This window comes from Vulpes lagopus, chromosome 2, assembly GCF_018345385.1.
Source record: "Vulpes lagopus strain Blue_001 chromosome 2, ASM1834538v1, whole genome shotgun sequence".
NCBI lineage: Eukaryota > Metazoa > Chordata > Mammalia > Carnivora > Canidae > Vulpes > Vulpes lagopus.
The window spans coordinates 33,643,171-33,662,351 of NC_054825.1; the positions used below are offsets into that span (position 1 = coordinate 33,643,171).

The following is a 19,181-nucleotide window of genomic DNA, read 5'->3' on the forward strand; positions in this document are numbered from 1 at the left end:
AAGGATTCTCTTTATTCTGAGGTTTGTCCTTCCTCATTTTTGCTGTTAAGATTAATTTCTTTTGTGAAATTATCATAACAGTAGCTAATAGTTATCGGCTTGGGTTAGTATCCCTATGTTGACGCTCCCTAGCAAACTTTTTGAAATTTTATAGGTTTTATAGGAAATGCTTAAGTATAGGAAACTCTGCCCTAAATTAATGCTCCATGTGAGAAATTTATCTCAGGTTTTAAAAATGGTAAAAACTTTATTTTCTGTAAGGAACTAATATGTTTCTTCCTTTCTGAAAATGAAAGTTACATAATATTTTCTGTTCTCCTTTTTGCCTTGGTTCCTAGCTATCTTGGAGTCACATTTTACCCAAGATGCAGTTACCTTGAACCTCATGATTTGCATATTTGTTTTCTCTTTAATCAGACTTGATTCCCTTTTATTCTATTTTATGAATCACATTGTTATATAATTTTTGTTAGTCACTCAAGTTGTTTTTAGAGAGAGAAGAAAAAAATGAAAATAAATTTCAGCAATGAATAAAGAAGCCAGTGTGCACACAACTAACTCAACCATGTAAAATGAGCCTCTGTGATTGGAGGCCATCTCAAGTCTAGGATGAAGGCTAATTACAAGTTCATGCTTGCTTGGCACAACTTTGCTCCAATTTGTGAGATTGCCCGTTAGCAATGGTACACTTGCCAACCTATAACAGGTAATTCCTTTCTCAGGCTTTCCTGCCCACCTGGCTCTCCAGAGGGAAGATAGAAACAATGGAGCATGTGTGATCCTTCTCTCCTTCTCTTCTCACTTTCCCATCCGCCTGCTCACCCCTTCCAGAACTTTTTACTCCTGCTGATTTTGTTTGCATTGAATCCGCTACCCTGCACTGATTCTGCCTGCAATGAATTATTTCTACCCAGGCCACCATTGACTTGGTGATTGGCTATGATCCACCTTCTGCTCCACATCCAAATGACCCCAGTGGGACCAGTGTGTCAGTCACAGAAGGTAAGCTGACCCTTTGGAAGGCCCCACCTATGCCAGGGGTAGTCTGTTAAAGACACAGAAGGAGTCTCCAAGAAAGCTTTCTTTGTCATTGTACTGTCTATAGTGCCCTGCTCACCTGGACAGGGCCCCATGGGATAGGTAGAGCTGCCCCAAACTGGGACATTACAGTTGTTTGTGAAATGCCCTTCAGGGGAGAGGAGGAGGGTGAGACAGCCCCTTACTGGCCAGCCTCACAGTGGGCCCGTCCAACACACAAGCTCTAGCGGAAACTGCTAAGCAAGGCTTTGCTTCAGGTTTGTAGCTTCTACCCCTGGTTGGAATGCCCCTGGTTATTAAGCTCCAAGAGTGACCTCTGCTCTTTTCATGGGTCTCTTCACTTCCTAAATGTGTGATCAGCAGGCTGTGCTCTCAGGTACCAGTCTTATGGCTGGTGCCCATGGATTGGGCCTCTTTCTCTCCCTTGGCTTTAACTCCATCCCAGCCCCTGAATAGCCCCTTGGTCCTTTAATGAATCATTTCCCTCAGCATGACTCACCTCCTGCTCCCTTTTCTCTGATGCGGATTGTTGGTCCTTCAGGGCATTGGGTGCTGCTCTAGAGGGGACTGCTGGCTCTGGGGAAGGCTTTGGGCCTCAGGGGGAAGGAAGCCTACAAGACGATTAGGCCTTTCATGCAGGTAAGTTTGACCTCTTAGCGTTTTTCCAAGGTGATGTGATGTAAAAAGTGTCTCTGTCCCTTCCTCTTCCCGAAGATACCTAGCCAAATGCTCCTGTTTCCCCAGCCCTGGCAAGGGCCCCAGGAAAGAAGGAGTCCCTTTTCTTGCCACACTTACCAGCTGTCTTGAAGTTCTTCCTGGGAGAGCACTTGGGCACTTGTTCCTGCCAGCCTTGGCTCCTCAGGACCTGTCTTTTCATTTCTCTTGGTTCTTTTTTTTTTTTTTTTAACTTTTATTTATTCATTTATTCATGAGAGATACACAGAGAAAGAGGGAGAGACACAGGCAGAGAGAGAAGCAGATTCCCTGTAGGGAGCCTGATGTGGCACTTGATCCCAGAACCCCAGGATCACAACCTGAGCCAAAGGTAGATGCTCAACCACTGAGCCACACAGGTGCCCATCAGTTCTCTTGGTTCTGAACTCAGCTCTCTGGCAGCCCATGGGGTTTACTCAACACCTACAGTGCCATATCCCTCCTGCCTGACCCCAACCACTGTCCCTGCTCACCCACACCCCGAGGTGGCCCGTTACTGAGGTTCTGGCTCACTTCTTGACCAGGTACTTGTAAGTGTTTAACATGGGTCATCTGGTCCCTTCTCCCTTGGGGATAATTAGAACTGACAGCCCCAGTGCATCAGCAGCACCTCTATGTACCACCATGGGCATGTTGTATGGTGCTCAGACATGCTCAGCCCTACAAAAACCCTGCAATGGCCCAAAAATGTCCATGGCTCCCTTTGCTGCCACAGCAGTAATGACAAATGAAACCCAGAGGAAACAGTCCAGTCTGGAATAGCACATTATTGGGGGAGCTGAACTGACTGGTCCTACCCTTTTCTTTCTCACCCCCTCTCCAAAGCCTGCTGTCACCAGGGTTTATGTTAGCCTGAGAAGGACAGTAGGTACTTTCTGGCCTGCAAAAGGCAACCCCAACTGGCAGGATATCTGGCATTGCCTCTGAATTGGGAGGATCTGCTTACCTTTTCTCACACTGCCATTTTTCCTAGCCAGATCCTGTTTATTAGTTTTCTAGAGTTGCTGTAATAAAGCCCCATAAGCTGGCTGGCTTGAACAATAGAAATTGATTCCCTCACAGTTCTGGAGGCTAAAAATCAAGATGCTGACTGGACTGGTTCCTTATGGAGACCCCAAGGAAAAATTTGTTCTAGGCCTCTGTCCTAGCTTCTGGTGGTTACTGGTAATCTTTGCTGTTCCTTGGCTTGCAGATTCACCACTCCAATCTCCTCCTCTGTCATCTCAGGGCATGGTCCCTGGGTATGTCCAAATTTCTTACTTTTTGTAAGGATCCCAGTGGTTGGATTAGCCTACTTTCATCCAGTGTGGTCTCATCTTTGCTTGATCCCATCCACAAAGACCCTATTTCCAAATAATGTCATGTTCTAAGGTTATAGATGGGCATGGCTGCTGGGAGGATGCTCTTATCCGGGTATACTAGAAGATAAACGGCAGTTTCATTATGTTCATTCCATTTCAAGAGCCAAAATGTTAAATGAGCCCTTTTGTGTTACCACTTCAGGCAGGCCTTTAGGGAAAAGATAATACTGTGAATCATTCAAGCAAAGGAGTAAACTTACAGTTTACAGTAAACTGGTGCCACACCATTTCTTTAATATTTATGAAATAAAGAAAGTCATTGCTGGGTTTCTCGACCTAACACTAGATACTGCAGTGCTGGGTGATAAATGCTTTAGGGTACAGCTCCTGCTCTCCAGGCATATTTAGTCTAAGTTTTAGAGAAAAAAACTTTTTTTATTATCGTGAAAGTTTGACTTTATAAGAGCAAGGGCTTTGGGGTCAGACTGGCCAGGTTGGATTCTGTATCTGTTGTTAATCTGCCATGTAGCCTTGGATAAATCACTTAGCCTCTCTTAATCGCTTCTCTCTTAATCTCAGTTTTCTTTACCATAAAGTGGGGATGATAGTGGCACCTAGATCAGAAAGTTGTCACAAGGATTAAATGAGATAAGACATATAAAGAAAGCACTTAGCTCAGTGCCTAGTATACAGTAAGTGCTACCTAAATGGTGGCCATTGTTATTATTATTATTACTGTTTTTACAAAAACAATTCTAGTTGACGTGTAGTCATGAGCTCAGTTGGGTGGAACACTGTATGAACATTCAAATTGTTTCCTCTAAATATCAGAGCTGTTGGAAAAGAATGAATGATCTGATTTGGCTCAAAGTCACATTGTGATACTTAATGCTTATTTGTAAATATCTTTTTTAAAAAAGGAAAAGAAAAAAGTTGTGTCCTAGTAGACCAGAGAGACTTTGAGAATAAGCAATTCATCAAACTATTTGAGAGTGTACGGGAAGATCCCATCCTCTGAGATGGACCACGGATAGGGCATGCTCAGAGACCATATGATTTCTCTGGAGCAAAGGCTGCCTCCTTAGAAATGAGAAAAGCTCTGAACTTTAAATCCAGTGAGGAGAGAATCCTTGCCATCTAAGGTCCCTCTGCTTGAGGCTCCTGCTCCTCACCTTCTGGATTGTCTTGGTAGCACTAATGCTCCAGCAGTGTTCCTGGACTGGGAGTTCACCCATTCTCTTAGGAAACTCACTCCCAGCAGGCTCTGCAGTGGCAGTTGGCCAAGGTCTTTCTCAGAAGTTCTCTAGAATCCCTGATACTGCTGGGTGGAGATAGGAAAAGAACCTGAGCTCCTTTTATTTGGATTTCAAACAAAGAGTGTTAACAGGTGCTAGGCAGGAAATGAGCTGTGTCTGCAGGGAAAGTTCATTTTTAAGTGTGAGATGACAAAAATGAAATTTTGTTACTTAAAAAATGAACAGGGCAGCCCGGGTGGCTCAGCGGTTTAGCGCCACCTTCAGCCCAGGTCGTGATCCTGGAGACCCGGGATCAAGTCCCGCGTCAGGCTTCCTACATGGAGCCTGCTTCTCCCTCTGCTTGTGTCTCTGCCTCTCTCTCTGTGTGTCTCTCATGAGTAAATAAATAAAATCTTAAAAAAAAAGAAAAGAAAAGAAAAGAAAAGAAGAAGAACAGAGTTCTTTGACCTAGAAGTATTATCTTTGCTTTATTAGATGACTATTCACCAAAGCTGGGTCAAGAGTGACATTCTGAATGTCGGCTTCGTAATCCAGCTGAAAGAATCTCTTCTTCGGTATTTAAAAAAATCCTTCAACATCCTGGGTTATTTGGATGTTTCAAGAGAGAAAACCTTTTTTTTTTTTTTTGTCTTAATAAGACAATTCAATTCAACTAAGCAAAGATTTCTTTGGGTACTTACTACAACTCCATACTAGGGAAGATGCTAGGAAAAAAACAAAACAACCAACAATTTACAGACTTGGGGGAAGAAAAGACCAACAAATATGAGGCAGAGAAGTAAGAGCAAGATAGCCACACCTCCTGCCATCATATACTTCAATAACCTAAGCAGAACATCTGGCCCAAAATTTGTTTTCTTTTTCTTTTCTCTTTTTATTTTTTATTTTTTATTATTTATTATTTTTTATTTATTTTTTATTTATTTTTCTTTTTCTTTTCAATTGGCTCTTTAAAAAACTTTACCATTCTATGTCAAAGCAATGAGTCTGCTTCCTCTAATTTATATAGGTCTTTACAAATTAAAATTTTTTGAACTCATTGATCTTTTTGAGTCCAAAAGCAATGATAGCTTGTAAAAATGTAGACATTACAGAAATATAAAACACAAAAAGTGCAAATCTTCCACAGTCCCATCCTCCAGAGATAATCACTATTCATTATTACCAATACTGATTTTAAAGATTGCCATTCATATAATAAGTCCTGCATGGAAGAACTTTGAAATCTTAATTATAGAACATAAAAGTGAAGATTTTCAGGAAAATTCGTCCCTGGAAAGTGAAGAAACTAGTTTGACTATAGGTCCCAGGAGTTGGATACCTGAGGGACTTGTGTGTTCATTGTGTGTATTTAAGGACTTTGTTTTCTTTTAGAGCGGTTTTAGGTTTGCCATAATATTGAGAGGAAGATAACAGATTTCAGATACACACCCTGCCCCTGCACATGTGTAGCCTTCTCCATCATCAGTGTCACTCATCAGAATGGTACACATTTTACAAAGGATGAACCTATGTTGACACATTGTAATTACCCAAAGTCCATAGTTTCCCTTAGAGTTCATTCTTGGCTCATTCTTGGTGGCATATATTCTAGGGTTTGGACAAATGTATAATGACATATGTCTATCAGTTTAGTATCATACAGAGTACTTTCACTGCCCTAAAATCCTCTGTGCTTTGCATATTCATCCCCCACCCAACTTTGGTGACTCCTGATCCTTTTATTGTCTCCATAGTTTTGCCTTTTCCAGAATGTCCTTGAGTTGGAATCATATAGTATGCAGTCTTTTCAGACTGACTTTGAGTTAGTAATATGCATTTAAGATTTTCCCATGTCTTTTCATGATTTGATAGCTTACTCTTTAAGCACTGAATAATATTCCATTGTCTGGATATACCACAGTTAATTTATTCATTCACCTCCTGAAAGACATCTTGGTTTCTTTCAAGTTTGGCAATTATGAATAAAGCTCCTATAAACATCCATGTATGGATTTTGTATGAATATACATTTTCAACCTCTTTGGGTAAATACCAAGGAGCGTGATTGCTGGATCACATGGAAAGAATACCTTTAATGTTGTAAGAAGCTGCTAAACAGTCTTAAAAGTGGCTATACCACTTTGCATACCTACCAGTAATGTATGAGAGTTCCTGTTGCTCCACATCCTCACCAGCATTTGATGTTATTAGTCTTCCAGATTTTGATCATCCTAATTTGTATAGTGGTATCTCACTGTTTTAATTTGTATTTCTTGGGCAGCGCAGGTGGCTCAGTGGTTTAGCACCACCTTCAGCTTAGGGCATGATCCTGGAGACCCAGGATCGAGTCCCACGTCAGGCTCCCTGCCTGGAGCCTGCTTCTCCCTCTGCCTGTGTCTCTGCCTCTCTGCCTCTCTCTCATAAATAAATAAATAAAATCTTTTAAAAAATAATAATTTGTATTTCCTGATGACATAGGATTTGAAGCATCTTTTCATAGTCACATAAAGGGTTACTGACATTCAGAAAGGAGACAGGTCAGTGTTGGCAGCAGTCAGAAGCTTGGTAGGGTTTGACTGAAGGGCATGGAAATTGCTGGAGAGGCAGGATAGCATTCATATAAAGGAATTGTGAAAAGCTTGACATGGCCAAAGTGACATTTTAAGAGGAACAGAAAAATAGAGCAGTAACCATAGGGAGAGTCAAAGAAAGTTGTTTTGTGTTTGTTTTGTTCATTTTTCGTTTTTTTTTATTGTGGGCTATATTTTACATATTTGGGAATGATCCTCCTGAGAGGCAGAAATTGCAGAAGCAAAATCCTTGAGTGGGGAGAGGAGATGAGGTCTGCACACGTATGGAAGGATTGCCCTCATGGGGAACACAGTTCAGTGATTGTAGCAGGAGGGAAGGCAGACAACAGAGGCAGGTAGGAAGGTTGACTTGGAGTTGGGAGGATGAAGATATTCTCTTCTGATTACCTGTTTTCTTAATGAAATAAGATGCAAGTTCATTAGCTGGCAATGAGAAGGAGAGGTTATCTGAAGCTTTCAAGGTGCACAATAGGTGGAAGTTCAGAAAAGCAAAGTGATTTGATTGTGTTGGCCAATTAGTGGCTTTCTCAGACCAGGATCCAGGATAGATGCCTTGGAAATATGGTGGGATGGCGTGTGAATCCATTTAACATGTGTGATCATGAAATTAAAGTGGGACTGGCCAAGGGGGTGAGTGTTTAGCCAAGCTTAGCTCCCTAGGTGAAGGGGTGGAGTGAGTGGAGGTTGAATGAACCAGGTGAGTACAGTAAACCAGAGGAAGGAAGGAGTTGAGGTTGAAGAGGAGCAGGGCAGTGTTAGAGCATGGACTGGCACAGATCAAGAGAAAAAAGATGTGAAGACAGTGGCAGGGGGTGGGGAGGCATGGAAAATGATGTGGTTGATAGACTGAGGGTGCCTGTGTGGCTACAGACTGTAGACTGGAGTAATAGATGGAACACACGGGAAAGAATCAAAAGATGGCCTTTGTAGGGAGTTGAATAGTGTCCCCCGCCAATTCCTACACAGAATATCAAAAGGTGCCCTTATTCAGAAATGGGATCTTTGCAAATGCACTTAGCTAAGATGAAATCATACTGTTACAGTGACTGGTACCTTTACAAAAAAGACGTGGGGGTGCCCAGATACCCAGGGGGAGGAGGCCATGTGCCAACAGAGGCAGGGATTGGAAGGATGCAGCCACAAGCCAAGGAATGCCCAGCACTGCCAGGAGCCACCAGCTAATAAGAAGCAGGAAGGAATTATCTCCAAAATTAATGTTACAAGATATCACAGGCAGAGAATGACATTCTAGGACTCTAGAGAAACGGGGTTGTTATAATATCTTCTCCACCCAAAAAAGCATAAAATATTCCAGAAGGGGGATGCCTAGGTGGTTCAGTTGGTTAAGCATCTGATCCTTGATTTCAGCTCATGTCTTGATCTCAGGGTCATGAGTTCAAGCCCCACGTTAGGTTCTAGGCTGGGTGTGGGGCCTACTTAAGAAAATCCAGAAAAGACTCTCCACCAAGGAATGGAAGAGGATTAGATGAGATGATGGTCCTGAGGGAGAATAGCCCTGCCAACACTCTCCTTCTAGGGTTTGGAACCGTCAGAGAATCAATTTCTATTGCTTTAAGCCACCTAGTTTGGGGTTCTTTGTGACAGCCAGCAAATACAAGGAAGCAAATACAATCAGCAACTTTCTATTTAGTTAGTGGTTCCCAATGTAATGTTGCCCTCTCTAGTCATCCTTGTAGATCATCTGAGCTGTGGTTCAGATTTATTCCTGGGTCTCAGCAGTAGGGCATGCCCACACAACTACCCACATCTGGTAATGAAACAGCCTGCAGAGAAGAGTGCGCTTGGCAGTGCCTAAAGGGCCCCCCTCATTCTTTGTGGAACACTTGGGGTGGCATTGTTTAATGCTGTGTAGCTTCCTGCAACATTATGGGGGGATTTCCTGCTCAAATATCCTTCTGCTATGTGCAGAGATGCTGACAGTAGCCATGACTCAGGCTGGTTTCCTCTGACCCATCCCTCAGGCTCAGGTCTGAATGGCAGAAGGTATTTCCTAGAAGAAACTGGCTCTTCATTGCCTGCGGTCCTTCAGAAGCATCCATTAAGAGTTTAATGAGGGGGGATCCCTGGGTGGCTCAGTGGTTTAGCGCCTGCCTTTGACCCAGGGCGTGATCCTGGGGTCCCGGGATCAAGTCCCGCGTCAGGCTCCCTCCCCTCAGGTGGGGCCTGCTTCTCCCTCTGCCTGTGTCTCTGCCCCTCCCCTCTATCAGAAATAATAATAAATAATAATAAATAATAAATAAATAAAATCTTTAAAAAAAAAGAGAGAGCTTAATGAGGACTTATACAGGGGCCAGCACGCAGAGGGCACGGTTTACCCCTCCTTCTCCTATTTGCTGCCCTCCATAACCACTGACCCCAAATGGAACAATTCGCAGCAGGGAGGAAACCAGGATGAGCAAAGGGAGTTTGTCTTAGTTGTCAGAGGAGCCCTTGAGGCATTCAGCCCAGCCACTGCCCAGTTCAGGACTGGTTTGCAGCAGGGGGGCCAGACCTTCCTATGTTTCCCTGAGGCTGGCGCAGGGGTCGGAGGAGTGCCCTGTACTGTCCAGCTGAAAAACTCAAGAAGGCAGGCCTGTGTCTCCTTGTTGGTTCTGCATTCACTGAGCTCCTGGGTAGGGTCACTTGTGGTGCTGTTCAGAGCCAGGGTATTTCATCAGGGGCTTGAGAAAATTGGAAGTTGAGGCACTCATCTGGTGAAGAATGGGAGGAGGGACATTCTAAGACCTGGGTGCCCCAAGGTGGGTGGCAGGCAGGCAAGCCTTGCTTTTGAAACCTCATCAAGGATGGAGTAGAAGAGTCCCAGATTATCTTGCAGAGGGCCAAGGTATTCCTTCTTGCCTTCAGCCTCTCTGGGGTTTCCTGGTATCCTGACAAAGGTGCAGACAGCAGCTCCTTCCCCCACAGCCTGGTTTTAGACTCAGTCTGGAGCCAGTGAGGTAAGCAAAGACCCAGTCCTCATTTCAGCTCAGCTCCCAATAACCTAACAGGTCACCTCGGCTTTCCAGACCTCAGTTGTCTTGTCTGGATGCTGTGGTGAGGCACATGTTCTGACCAGGGATCTTGGAGTCCTCTCTGGCCTCACACTCTGTGGGTCTAAAGTGTAGATGCAGAAGCCATGAGGTCAGAGGGGCAGAGGACTAAGGAACAGAGTGGGAAGTCACATGTGGGGAGCAGGACATGGAGAGGAGCCCAAGAAGAACCTGAGATGGTTTAGTCAGAGGGCCAGGAAGAGAGCTGTGTGACTCAGAAAAGTGTGTGTGGCTGCCCAGTGCCCAAGACCATGTTCAGTGGAGTGGGAAGACTCAGAAAAGGGCCCTGAAGCTTAGCAAAAAGTCATGTTGGATCTCTATGGATGGAAGTAGCTGGAGAGGCTGAGTGTAAAAGAGGTGATGAAGGGAGGGTTCATTCTGGGCTGAACTCTGAAGCAATACACGGTCATGGGGCTGGGGGGGAGGTGCTTTTACCTCCTTGTGGTTGCACCTTCCTCATTCTGTGTCCCCTTCCCCCATGCTGCCCACTGACTTCTCCAGCCCCTACCTCTACCTCATGACTGCTCTCTGGGAAGTGTTCTTGTGTTCTGCACTCCCACCAAAACTGATTCCTCAACAAAAGTTTAAAAAAAAAAAAAAGACTAATATATTGAGTGTTGCTGTGTGCCAGGCACCATGTTGAAGGCTTGCATAAAAATTAATTTTAGCTTTACAATAACCCTGTGGCAAATACTATTATTTCCACCTTCTTATATATGAGAAATCTGAAACAGAAATTAAGAAACTTACTCAGACTCACACAGCTTAAAACTGGAATTTGAACCCAGGCCACATAACTCCAGAGCCCAAGCTTTAAGAGCTGTGCTACACGGCAGTCTGATTGAACTAATTCATACTATAATGTAAGTGACTGACAAATGTGTCTGCATGGAAATTCGATCTCTTACATGATTTTGCATTGTAAAAGAGGGGGCTTCAGAATCCAAAGGTAGAGGGTGAGAATGCTGTTATTTTTTTGGACGAAGTAGATCCCTTAAATTATATTGTACAGATTACCAGGAGGTCATCACTTTTTGGTCACTTTTTGTCTATTAAGTTAAGAAAAGCTGAAATTGTCAGTGAGTTTAAAAGAGTTTGTGAATAAAAGAAAGGAGAGACAGAGTAGACAGCATTGAGTTTTGTTTTTTAAGGAGAGAAAGAGCTGTGCCTATGTGAAGAGGGAAGGCCCTATAGGGAAGAGTCGACTGGAGGTACTCTGGGGGGCAGGTGGGATACTTGGGGGTGTTTCCATAGAATCAGAAGGAAGTAGGCTCTCAAGTATTGGAAGGGGCTTCACTCTATCAATCAGGAAATACCTTCCCCCCCGAGTATGAAGGGAAGTTAGGAAGATAAATGAGGAGATAGATGCATGTGGAAGTGACAGAAAAGGTGGGCAAAGGGAAAGCATGAGACCACATTGGTCTGCTTGGCAAGGAAACCGGAGGTGTGTTTCTCATCTGTCACAAGGGTGGAGAGGGCATTTAGGAACCTGGAGACTCAAGCAGAAAGGAGGCAATGCAGCACTCTCATGAGTTCATCTCTAGAGAAAAGACCAGCACTGGGGATGGTGGAGTCAAAGTCTCCTTTGCCAAGCTCCAGTGTCCCCTGGGATTGTCTCCTCTCTCTCTCCTAACCACAGAAAGGCCCCTTGACCTCAGGCTGGGTCCCCAGATCAGAACCAGGTGATTTCTGGTGGGGTCCAACTGACTCTTCTCCTCTTGCTCTCCCCTTCATCTCTGGAGTTCTCTTGGTCACTTTGAATACAGCCTGAGTGAGCACCCGATGCACCCGTGAACACATTTTCCTAAAGAAACTGTATCTGAGTCGCAGCACATCCCAAGTGGAGCAGCTCCTTCACCACCCCTGAACACTGAGAATTCTGTTTTCAGGAAACCTGCATTCAGACATTTATAGGATGAGGGCCATCTCTGACCGGATCTCTTGTTGGTGTTTCAGGAGAAGAAGAGGAAGATGGAGGTGATGAAGACAGGTTGGACGGCACGGTCACGGGCCCTGGGCCCAGGGGGTCAGGTGGGATCGTGTCGGAGGCTCACCTCACCCGGAGGCTCACGAAAGCAAAGAAGAACCGGCGGATGCTGTCCAACAAGCCTCAGGACTTCCAGGTGCGAACAGCCCTAGAAGCGGGCCCTGTGTTTTTATGCTACCACCGTATTGTCCAGCTTCTGGCAATTGCACTGTTGCTGGGAAGGACCTGTTGCTAAGGGCAGCTGCCCAACTAGCAAAAAGGGACATCAGAGCATAAACCCAAGAAGAAACGCTGTCCATCTATTGCATGCAGGAGTAGATGGAGTCAAGCCTGAAGAGACTCTTCAGAGAAACAAAACTATACCCCTCCTTCCCATTGGTGGTTGGAAAGAATAGAGGCACAGTAGTGCATCTTCCTAGTTCTGAGCACTTCCTTGGCAGACAGCTGTGGAGTGAGTTAGTACATCCCAGGCTCAAGCAGACCAGGTGGGAGGCTGGGGAAAGAGCAGCGGGCACCTCCCTCCCACCCCCTACTGCACCCTTTCCCGGGCCAGCCCTGGACTGTTTCAACCCCACTACTCCTCTAGGTTTCTCCAACCCAGCCCCACTTCCACCTTGGGAATGAGCAGGGGGGGCTACCCCCAGGCTGTGCGCACCTGCCCCGGGCCTGGCGTCGGTGATCCTCACAGGCAGACAGACTGACATGGCACCTGAGGATTCTCTCACCCGGTGCTGGGGAAGGATCAGTAACAACACCCCTTCTGTGCTTGCAGATCCGCGTCCGAGTGATTGAGGGCCGCCAGTTAAGTGGCAACAACATCAAGCCTGTGGTCAAGGTCCATGTCTGTGGCCAGACACACAGAACAAGGATCAAGAGAGGGAACAACCCATTTTATGATGAGGTAAATGGGCATAGCACGTGTTTCTGCTTAGTGAGTCTGTTCTATTTACACACATCTTCCTGCCTTCCACCTTCCCCTTCCTCGTTCCACATTGAGGGGGGACTCGTGTGCAGACATCTGGCAAAGACAATGCAAAGTTCCAGCGTTCAGCATTCTAAGAGCCACTGGGTCTCGAAATCAAATGGCCTGGTCTCAGAGCTGCCAGCTTGGCACCTGTCCTGTCGGATCCTTGCATTCCTAATGACGGACCACAGGAAGTCACTTACATCTGCCTTTGCTGTTTCTAAGCAGCAGGACGTCTCTGAGGGATGGTTAAGGAAGTTCTGTGATCGCTTTGCTACTCAAAAAAAAAAAAAAAGCATCACCACATTTTCATAATTAAGACCAGTTCATGCTGGACCCTCATGAAAGAAAACAATGCTAAGTTTCAGTCACAGCTCTAAGGCAGATTGTCACATATTTCACATGGACGACAATGGTTGACTTTTTAAAGGTGTCAACACCTTTCTGGCTATAAAAATAATATATGTAAAAGGAAAGCAATTAGGAACCAAAAGGGTCTTCTTTTCCCTCCCACACCGAGAATACAGTCCTGCTGACATTTTCCATAACGCTCCTCAGAAATGCTGAATACCTTGGCAGTTATCTCAGGTACCACAAAACTTGCAGAGCAGGGCTGTGAGAAACATAATGTTTGGGGAGTCCTCTGAACCCAGCCCTGCTCTGCTGAGGAGACGCATTTCTGAGATTCCTCAGGCTTGAGTCCCAGGCCCTGTTGTCTGAGCCCAGGCCTTTCCTACTGTGGTTTCCTCTCATCCTCTCTCTGGGTTCCTTGCAGCTTTCCGATCCCAGGCTGGCTCCGGCTTTTGTTTTTTTCCCACCACTGTGCATACAAGGAACCCGTTTCTTCTGTCTGGGGTTCCAGTTTCTCCCCCTTTGTTCAAGGTGGCCCTACCTTCACAGAAGGCCCGTCTTCTTTTCACTTGTCACTTTCCCACCTTGGAGGAATTGGAGACAACAACACGCAGTGAAGTAGTGTCAAAGCAGACATATGATGCAGGTGTGTGCTGAGGCGGTGAGGGGGGTAGCACTTGAAGTGGACTTCTGGAGAGCCTGAGAGAGGTTCGCCAGGGAGGACTTGCAGGGAGGACAAGCTTCTGGGTGATTTGCATTTATAATGCAGGATGAACATTTACTCAGCTGCATTCTGAGGAGCTTGGCAAGAATCCCCACCTTAAAATTTTCCCATAATAATGAATTTTTTTGAGATTAGATCTCTGAATCAAATACCAGAGACTCTAAGCAGACCAATTCAGGAATTAATAAAAGAATTTACTACAAAATCCCTAGTTTACCTACATCTTCTTAACCAAGTGATTAAACTTGTTATCACCAATAATGGCACAAACTGATGTGTGTGTCCTGATGTGATATAGTGGAAGGACCAATATCACCCATGTCGTTTCTTGTCAAATAGCCAATTTGAATCTAATAGTGAGGAAATATTTATGCCAGTCTGGATTGTGGAATATTCTAGAAGACAACAGATCTTGATAGATAAATAAATAACAAAAATAAGCAGGATAAATAAATAACAATAATAGTTTGCTGTATAAAAGGAAACTAAAGCTGGAGTGCTTGGGTGGCTCAGTCGGTTAAGCGTCCAACTCTCGGTTTCAGCCTCAGGTCATGATCTCAGGGTCGTGAGATGGAGCCCTGCATATGAGGTCAGACTCCCACACTTAGCACAGTCAGCTTGGGATTCTTTCCCTCTTCCTCTCCTTCCCCTGTGCTCTCCCCCTGCTCATGCTCTCTCTCTCTCTCCCTCTAAAATTAAAAAGAAAAAGAAGAAGAAGAAGAAGAAGAAGAAGAAGAAGAAGAAGAAGAAGAAGAAGAAAACTAAAGAGATACAACAACCAAATGTAATCCTTGAGTGGATCCTAGATTAAAAAAAAAAAAACTAAAAAGAACTTTTTTTAGGACAATTGTAGGGAATTCAACTCAATTTTCCAGGTCATGCAAACCCCAAACATCCATTTTAGTGAGACTTGCAGCATGAAGTAAACTTAGATCTACATATCAGTTAGCTATCGTATTTTTGGCCCCCAATGAACAATTCAATTTCATTACATACACACTATAGTTGTTACATATTCTTTTTTTTTTTTTTGTTACATATTCTTTTTTTCCAACATGCAAAAGTGAGTTTGCCAAGAAGCTCATGAAGCTTAAGCCTCAAGGCCTTTTCGAAGGCTCATGGTCAAACCTACTTTTGGGGTTATGTTTTATATTTTTTAGGAGGGTTCCCAAATTATAGCATTAGATCACACTAAACCTGAGTCCACCCCCGTTAACATTCAAACATTTTTCTCTTCTGTTTTGACAGTTATTTTTCTACAATGTCCACATAACCCCTTCTCAACTGATGGATGAGATCATCAGCATTCGGGTAAGGGGGCTTTGGAATAGAAAGGTCATGTTTTCTAACTGCCAGATAAAGCCAATAAGCTTCTCATGGCTCTTCTTTCTTCCAGGTTTATAATTCCCATTCTTTGCGGGCAGATTGTCTGATGGGGGAATTTAAGGTGGGTTACAACAGTCTGTTTCGTTCAACTTAGACAGGCATTTTCATAGTGAGGAATCAGGTTCCTGGCCAGGTATCAGGCTGTCCACCTTGATGACATATTAAAGTTACGTGTAAGGGATTCACACTATGGGCCATGTTTGTCAGAGTGTTCTCTGGCCTGGGTCTAGTCAACTTCTAAAGTACAGCACTTATATGCCTTAAAACAAATGCCTGGAAGATGCCACATCAGGGCCCTCCTAGAGTTCCAATGCAGTGCTACAGAGGGAAGGGGTGCTTGACAGTGGCAGGAAGCCCATAAACTAGCTCCACTTACCAGTGGCCCCAGGGTTCCATCTCCAAAGCCAATTATTGTAAATGTGGAATCGGAAAAGCAAACCAAAACAGGAAAGAGAATCAGGGTACTTTTCCAAGTAACTCATTTGAAATCAAAGACAAATACTTTGTGGTGCTTCTCAGCAATTCTATGTGGAATGGGCTGCCTCTCAAAAGAAGGAGCTCCAAGCATTAGAGGTCCTAGAGAATGATCTGGGTCAGGCATACATGTGTTCATACCCTGTGGCTACCAACTAGCCACATACCAACTGATCCTTAGTTTCCTCTTTAAAATGGACTCATTGTGAATACTAAGTGGGATAGAATATATAAAACATCTAGTAGAGTGCTTGGCACATTGAAGTGCCCAATTGATGGTTATATTAATGCTAACATTAATTAATTAGCATTAGCTGGAGGAGAAGAAAGAGGAATATTGGACAGGAAATTGGACCAGGTGACTTCACATAGGGTGCCCAAAGTCCAAGTCTGTCTGGGACTGAGGGATTTTACAGAATGTGAGACTTTCTGTGCTTGGGGAAAAGTTCCAAGCAAACCGGGAAACACTGGTCATCCTACTTTCATGGTCCCGTCCAGCGCCAAGACTAGTTAGTTCTTTCATTCAAAATGATTGGTTGAGGGTCTTCTGTGTTCCACACATCAGACAAGACATTGGAGATACAAAGAGGGTAAGATGGAAGTGTTGTTCTCAAAGAAATTGACTTCTTTTTTTTTTCTATATTTTTTTATTGGAGTTCGATTTGCCAACATATAGCATAACACCCAGGGCTCATCCTGTCAAGTGCCCCCCTCAGTGCCTGTCACCCAGTCACCCCAACCACCCACCCACCTCCCCTTTCATACCCCATGTTTCATTTCCCAGAGTTAGGGGTCTCTCATATTCTGTCACCCTCTCTGATATTTCCCACTCATTTTCTCTCCTTTCCCCTTTATTCCCTTTCACTATTTTTTATATTCACCAAATGAATAAGACCATATAATGTTTGTCCTTCTCCGATTAACTTACTTAACTCAGCATAATACCCTCCAGTTCTATCCACATCGAAGCAAAATTTCTATACCCATGGTGGGTATAGAAATTGAAGTCGTCAAGAGCCTTATATTTAAATATAATAATAATGGTTTCTTTGAAGTAACTAAACTGATTTTAAAGTCGATTTGAGCTATTTTAAATTATCTTTTCCCAGATTGATGTTGGATTCATTTATGATGAGCCAGGTAAGTAATATTCTTTCTCTCTATGAACTTGAAGATTCTGGGAATCAAGAAAATCTGAGGGATCAACAAAGGAATTTAAAAAGTATCTCTTTTCTTTTTTTTTAAGACTTTATTTATTTATTCATGAGAGATGGACAGAGAGAGAGAGAGAGGCAGAGACACAGGCAGAGGGAGAAGCAGGCTCCATGCAGGGAGCCCGACGTGGGACTCGATCCCGGGTCTCCAGGATCACACCCTGGGCTGAAGGCGGCGCTAAACCGTTGAGCCACCCAGGCTGCCCAAAAGTGTCTTTTTCTTAATTGAAGAGGGGGAAGGATACTTAGTGGGAATGAATGAATGAAGGAATAGCTTAATAAGGATATCTTTTTCAATCTGATGGCAATTATCCTAACATTCACAAGTATGTAAGTTCTCTGTTTTGTGATGGTATTTTGATCTTACCAAAATCGAATTAGAGAACTAATTAATAGACCTTAGAGATCCTTGTTTGAGTGATACCAGGGCAGGATTGGGGCTGGGGGCTGGTCAGTCCAAAGCACAGAGGACATTTTTTTTAGAATTTTATTTATTTATTAATGAGAGACAGAGAGAGAGAGAGAGAGAGAGAGAGGCAGAGGGAGAAGCAGAGGGAGAAGCAGGCTCTATGCAGGGAGCCCGCCATGGGACTCCATCCCAGGTCTCCAGGATCACACCCTAGGCTGAAGGTGGCACTAAACCACTGAGCCACCTGGGCTGCCCATCATGGAGGACATTAATATAGAGACTCCTCTGGCAAACTTGGTGTCATTATGATACTTCAGAGGAAATGATTGTTTATCTTACAGCAGATGAAATCACAAAGCTGTCAGCTTATCTTTAGAGGGTCCCTGTCTTTTTAATCCTTCTTTATTTTAGGTCACGCTGTCATGAGAAAATGGCTTCTTCTCAATGACCCTGAAGATGCCAGCTCAGGTGCTAAAGGTTACATGAAAGTCAGCATGTTCATCCTGGGAACCGGAGATGAGCCTCCTGTAAGCCCCTATGTTCTCTACTCTTTACATTTTTTCACCAAAAATAGGGACCAAGAATTAAGCAAGTGGGTGTGTCAGTAGTTGTGAAAAGCAGCACAGCTTCCAATCAGTAACTCCAACCTTTCAACTCTTCCTATACTTTGGAAACTATTCTTTCCTTCATATAGAACTATTCTTCTAGCTCACTTGGACTCCTTCCTGGTGTCCATGTATGGGTTTTTCATTCAGTAAAAATATGTGTGTTTCCAAGGCTCTCTTGCATCATTTAGCCTACAGAGTGTGGCTCCCATGCAGAATTAGGCATTGCTACCTAAAGGGACAGTTGTCCTTCTAAGGGGCTGGACGAAGGAAGTGCCAAAGAGAAACAGGAAAAACTTCAGGAACTGTTTCTCTCCTTCTCTCCTATTTAGTGCTCATAAAATTACAAAAGGTCACATTATTTTCTTGTGTTGTGTCTATTGAAGAAACATGAGCTTTGACTTTGCAGACCAATTTTGAGATCGAATTTGTGGCTGAACTCTTAAGCCTGAAACACAGGAAATCCTAATGGAAATAGTCCCAGTCGGTTTCATCTTACAAGCATCAGTCTGGCTTCTTACAAGCACAGTTTTTCTACTTGTCTCATTTGTAATCATGTCTCCCCAATAGGCTGAGAAGCGAGATCGTGATAATGACAGTGATGACGTGGAGAGTAATTTGTTACTCCCTGCTGGCATCGCCCTCCGGTGGGTGACCTTCTTGCTTAAAATCTACCGAGCAGAGGACATCCCCCAGAGTACGTATGGACTTAATCCTGCCCTAGGATGACCATTTATTTGCATGGTCATGTGTGTTAACACCATACTCTGAATAGTGATTGGTGCTGTCATGTTTTTCTTCATGGACTTCTTTTCATTCATTCTGACCCCATTTCTGGCCCCATGAAAGCTACCTGAGCAGATTGATGGGGCAGCCAGTTGGTCACTGATCCATTTTCCTTAAGCGTTTGGCCCATCCCGCTCATCTCTCGTCTTCTCAGTATTCTACAGCTTCTCCTTACTCTAGAGGATACTGAAGAGAGGCCAGCAGGCAGCACTTCCAGTTCCTTTCATCCGAAGGAAAAATATGAAATTTTTGAAACAAATAAGTGTGCTTGTTATTGAATTATTAAAAATGGCCGAGCAAAGGGTTGCTATGTGCCAATAACTAGTAATTTGTCAATATGATGTCATGG

General features: G+C 44.0%; 1 protein-coding gene across 2 annotated transcripts in view; it reads left to right on the forward strand.

Moving 5' to 3' along the window:
* The window catches only part of MYOF (myoferlin), a 143,134-nt gene that overhangs the window by 39,092 nt on the left and 84,861 nt on the right, over positions 1 to 19,181 (forward strand). For both annotated transcript variants that reach the window (XM_041744274.1, XM_041744275.1), the window contains exons 5-12: positions 915 to 1,002; positions 11,889 to 12,055; positions 12,692 to 12,820; positions 15,207 to 15,269; positions 15,355 to 15,405; positions 16,928 to 16,958; positions 17,853 to 17,968; positions 18,617 to 18,743. In XM_041744274.1, the coding sequence (XP_041600208.1) occupies positions 915 to 1,002; positions 11,889 to 12,055; positions 12,692 to 12,820; positions 15,207 to 15,269; positions 15,355 to 15,405; positions 16,928 to 16,958; positions 17,853 to 17,968; positions 18,617 to 18,743 (772 nt within the window). The remainder of the gene's footprint in view (positions 1 to 914; positions 1,003 to 11,888; positions 12,056 to 12,691; positions 12,821 to 15,206; positions 15,270 to 15,354; positions 15,406 to 16,927; positions 16,959 to 17,852; positions 17,969 to 18,616; positions 18,744 to 19,181) is intronic.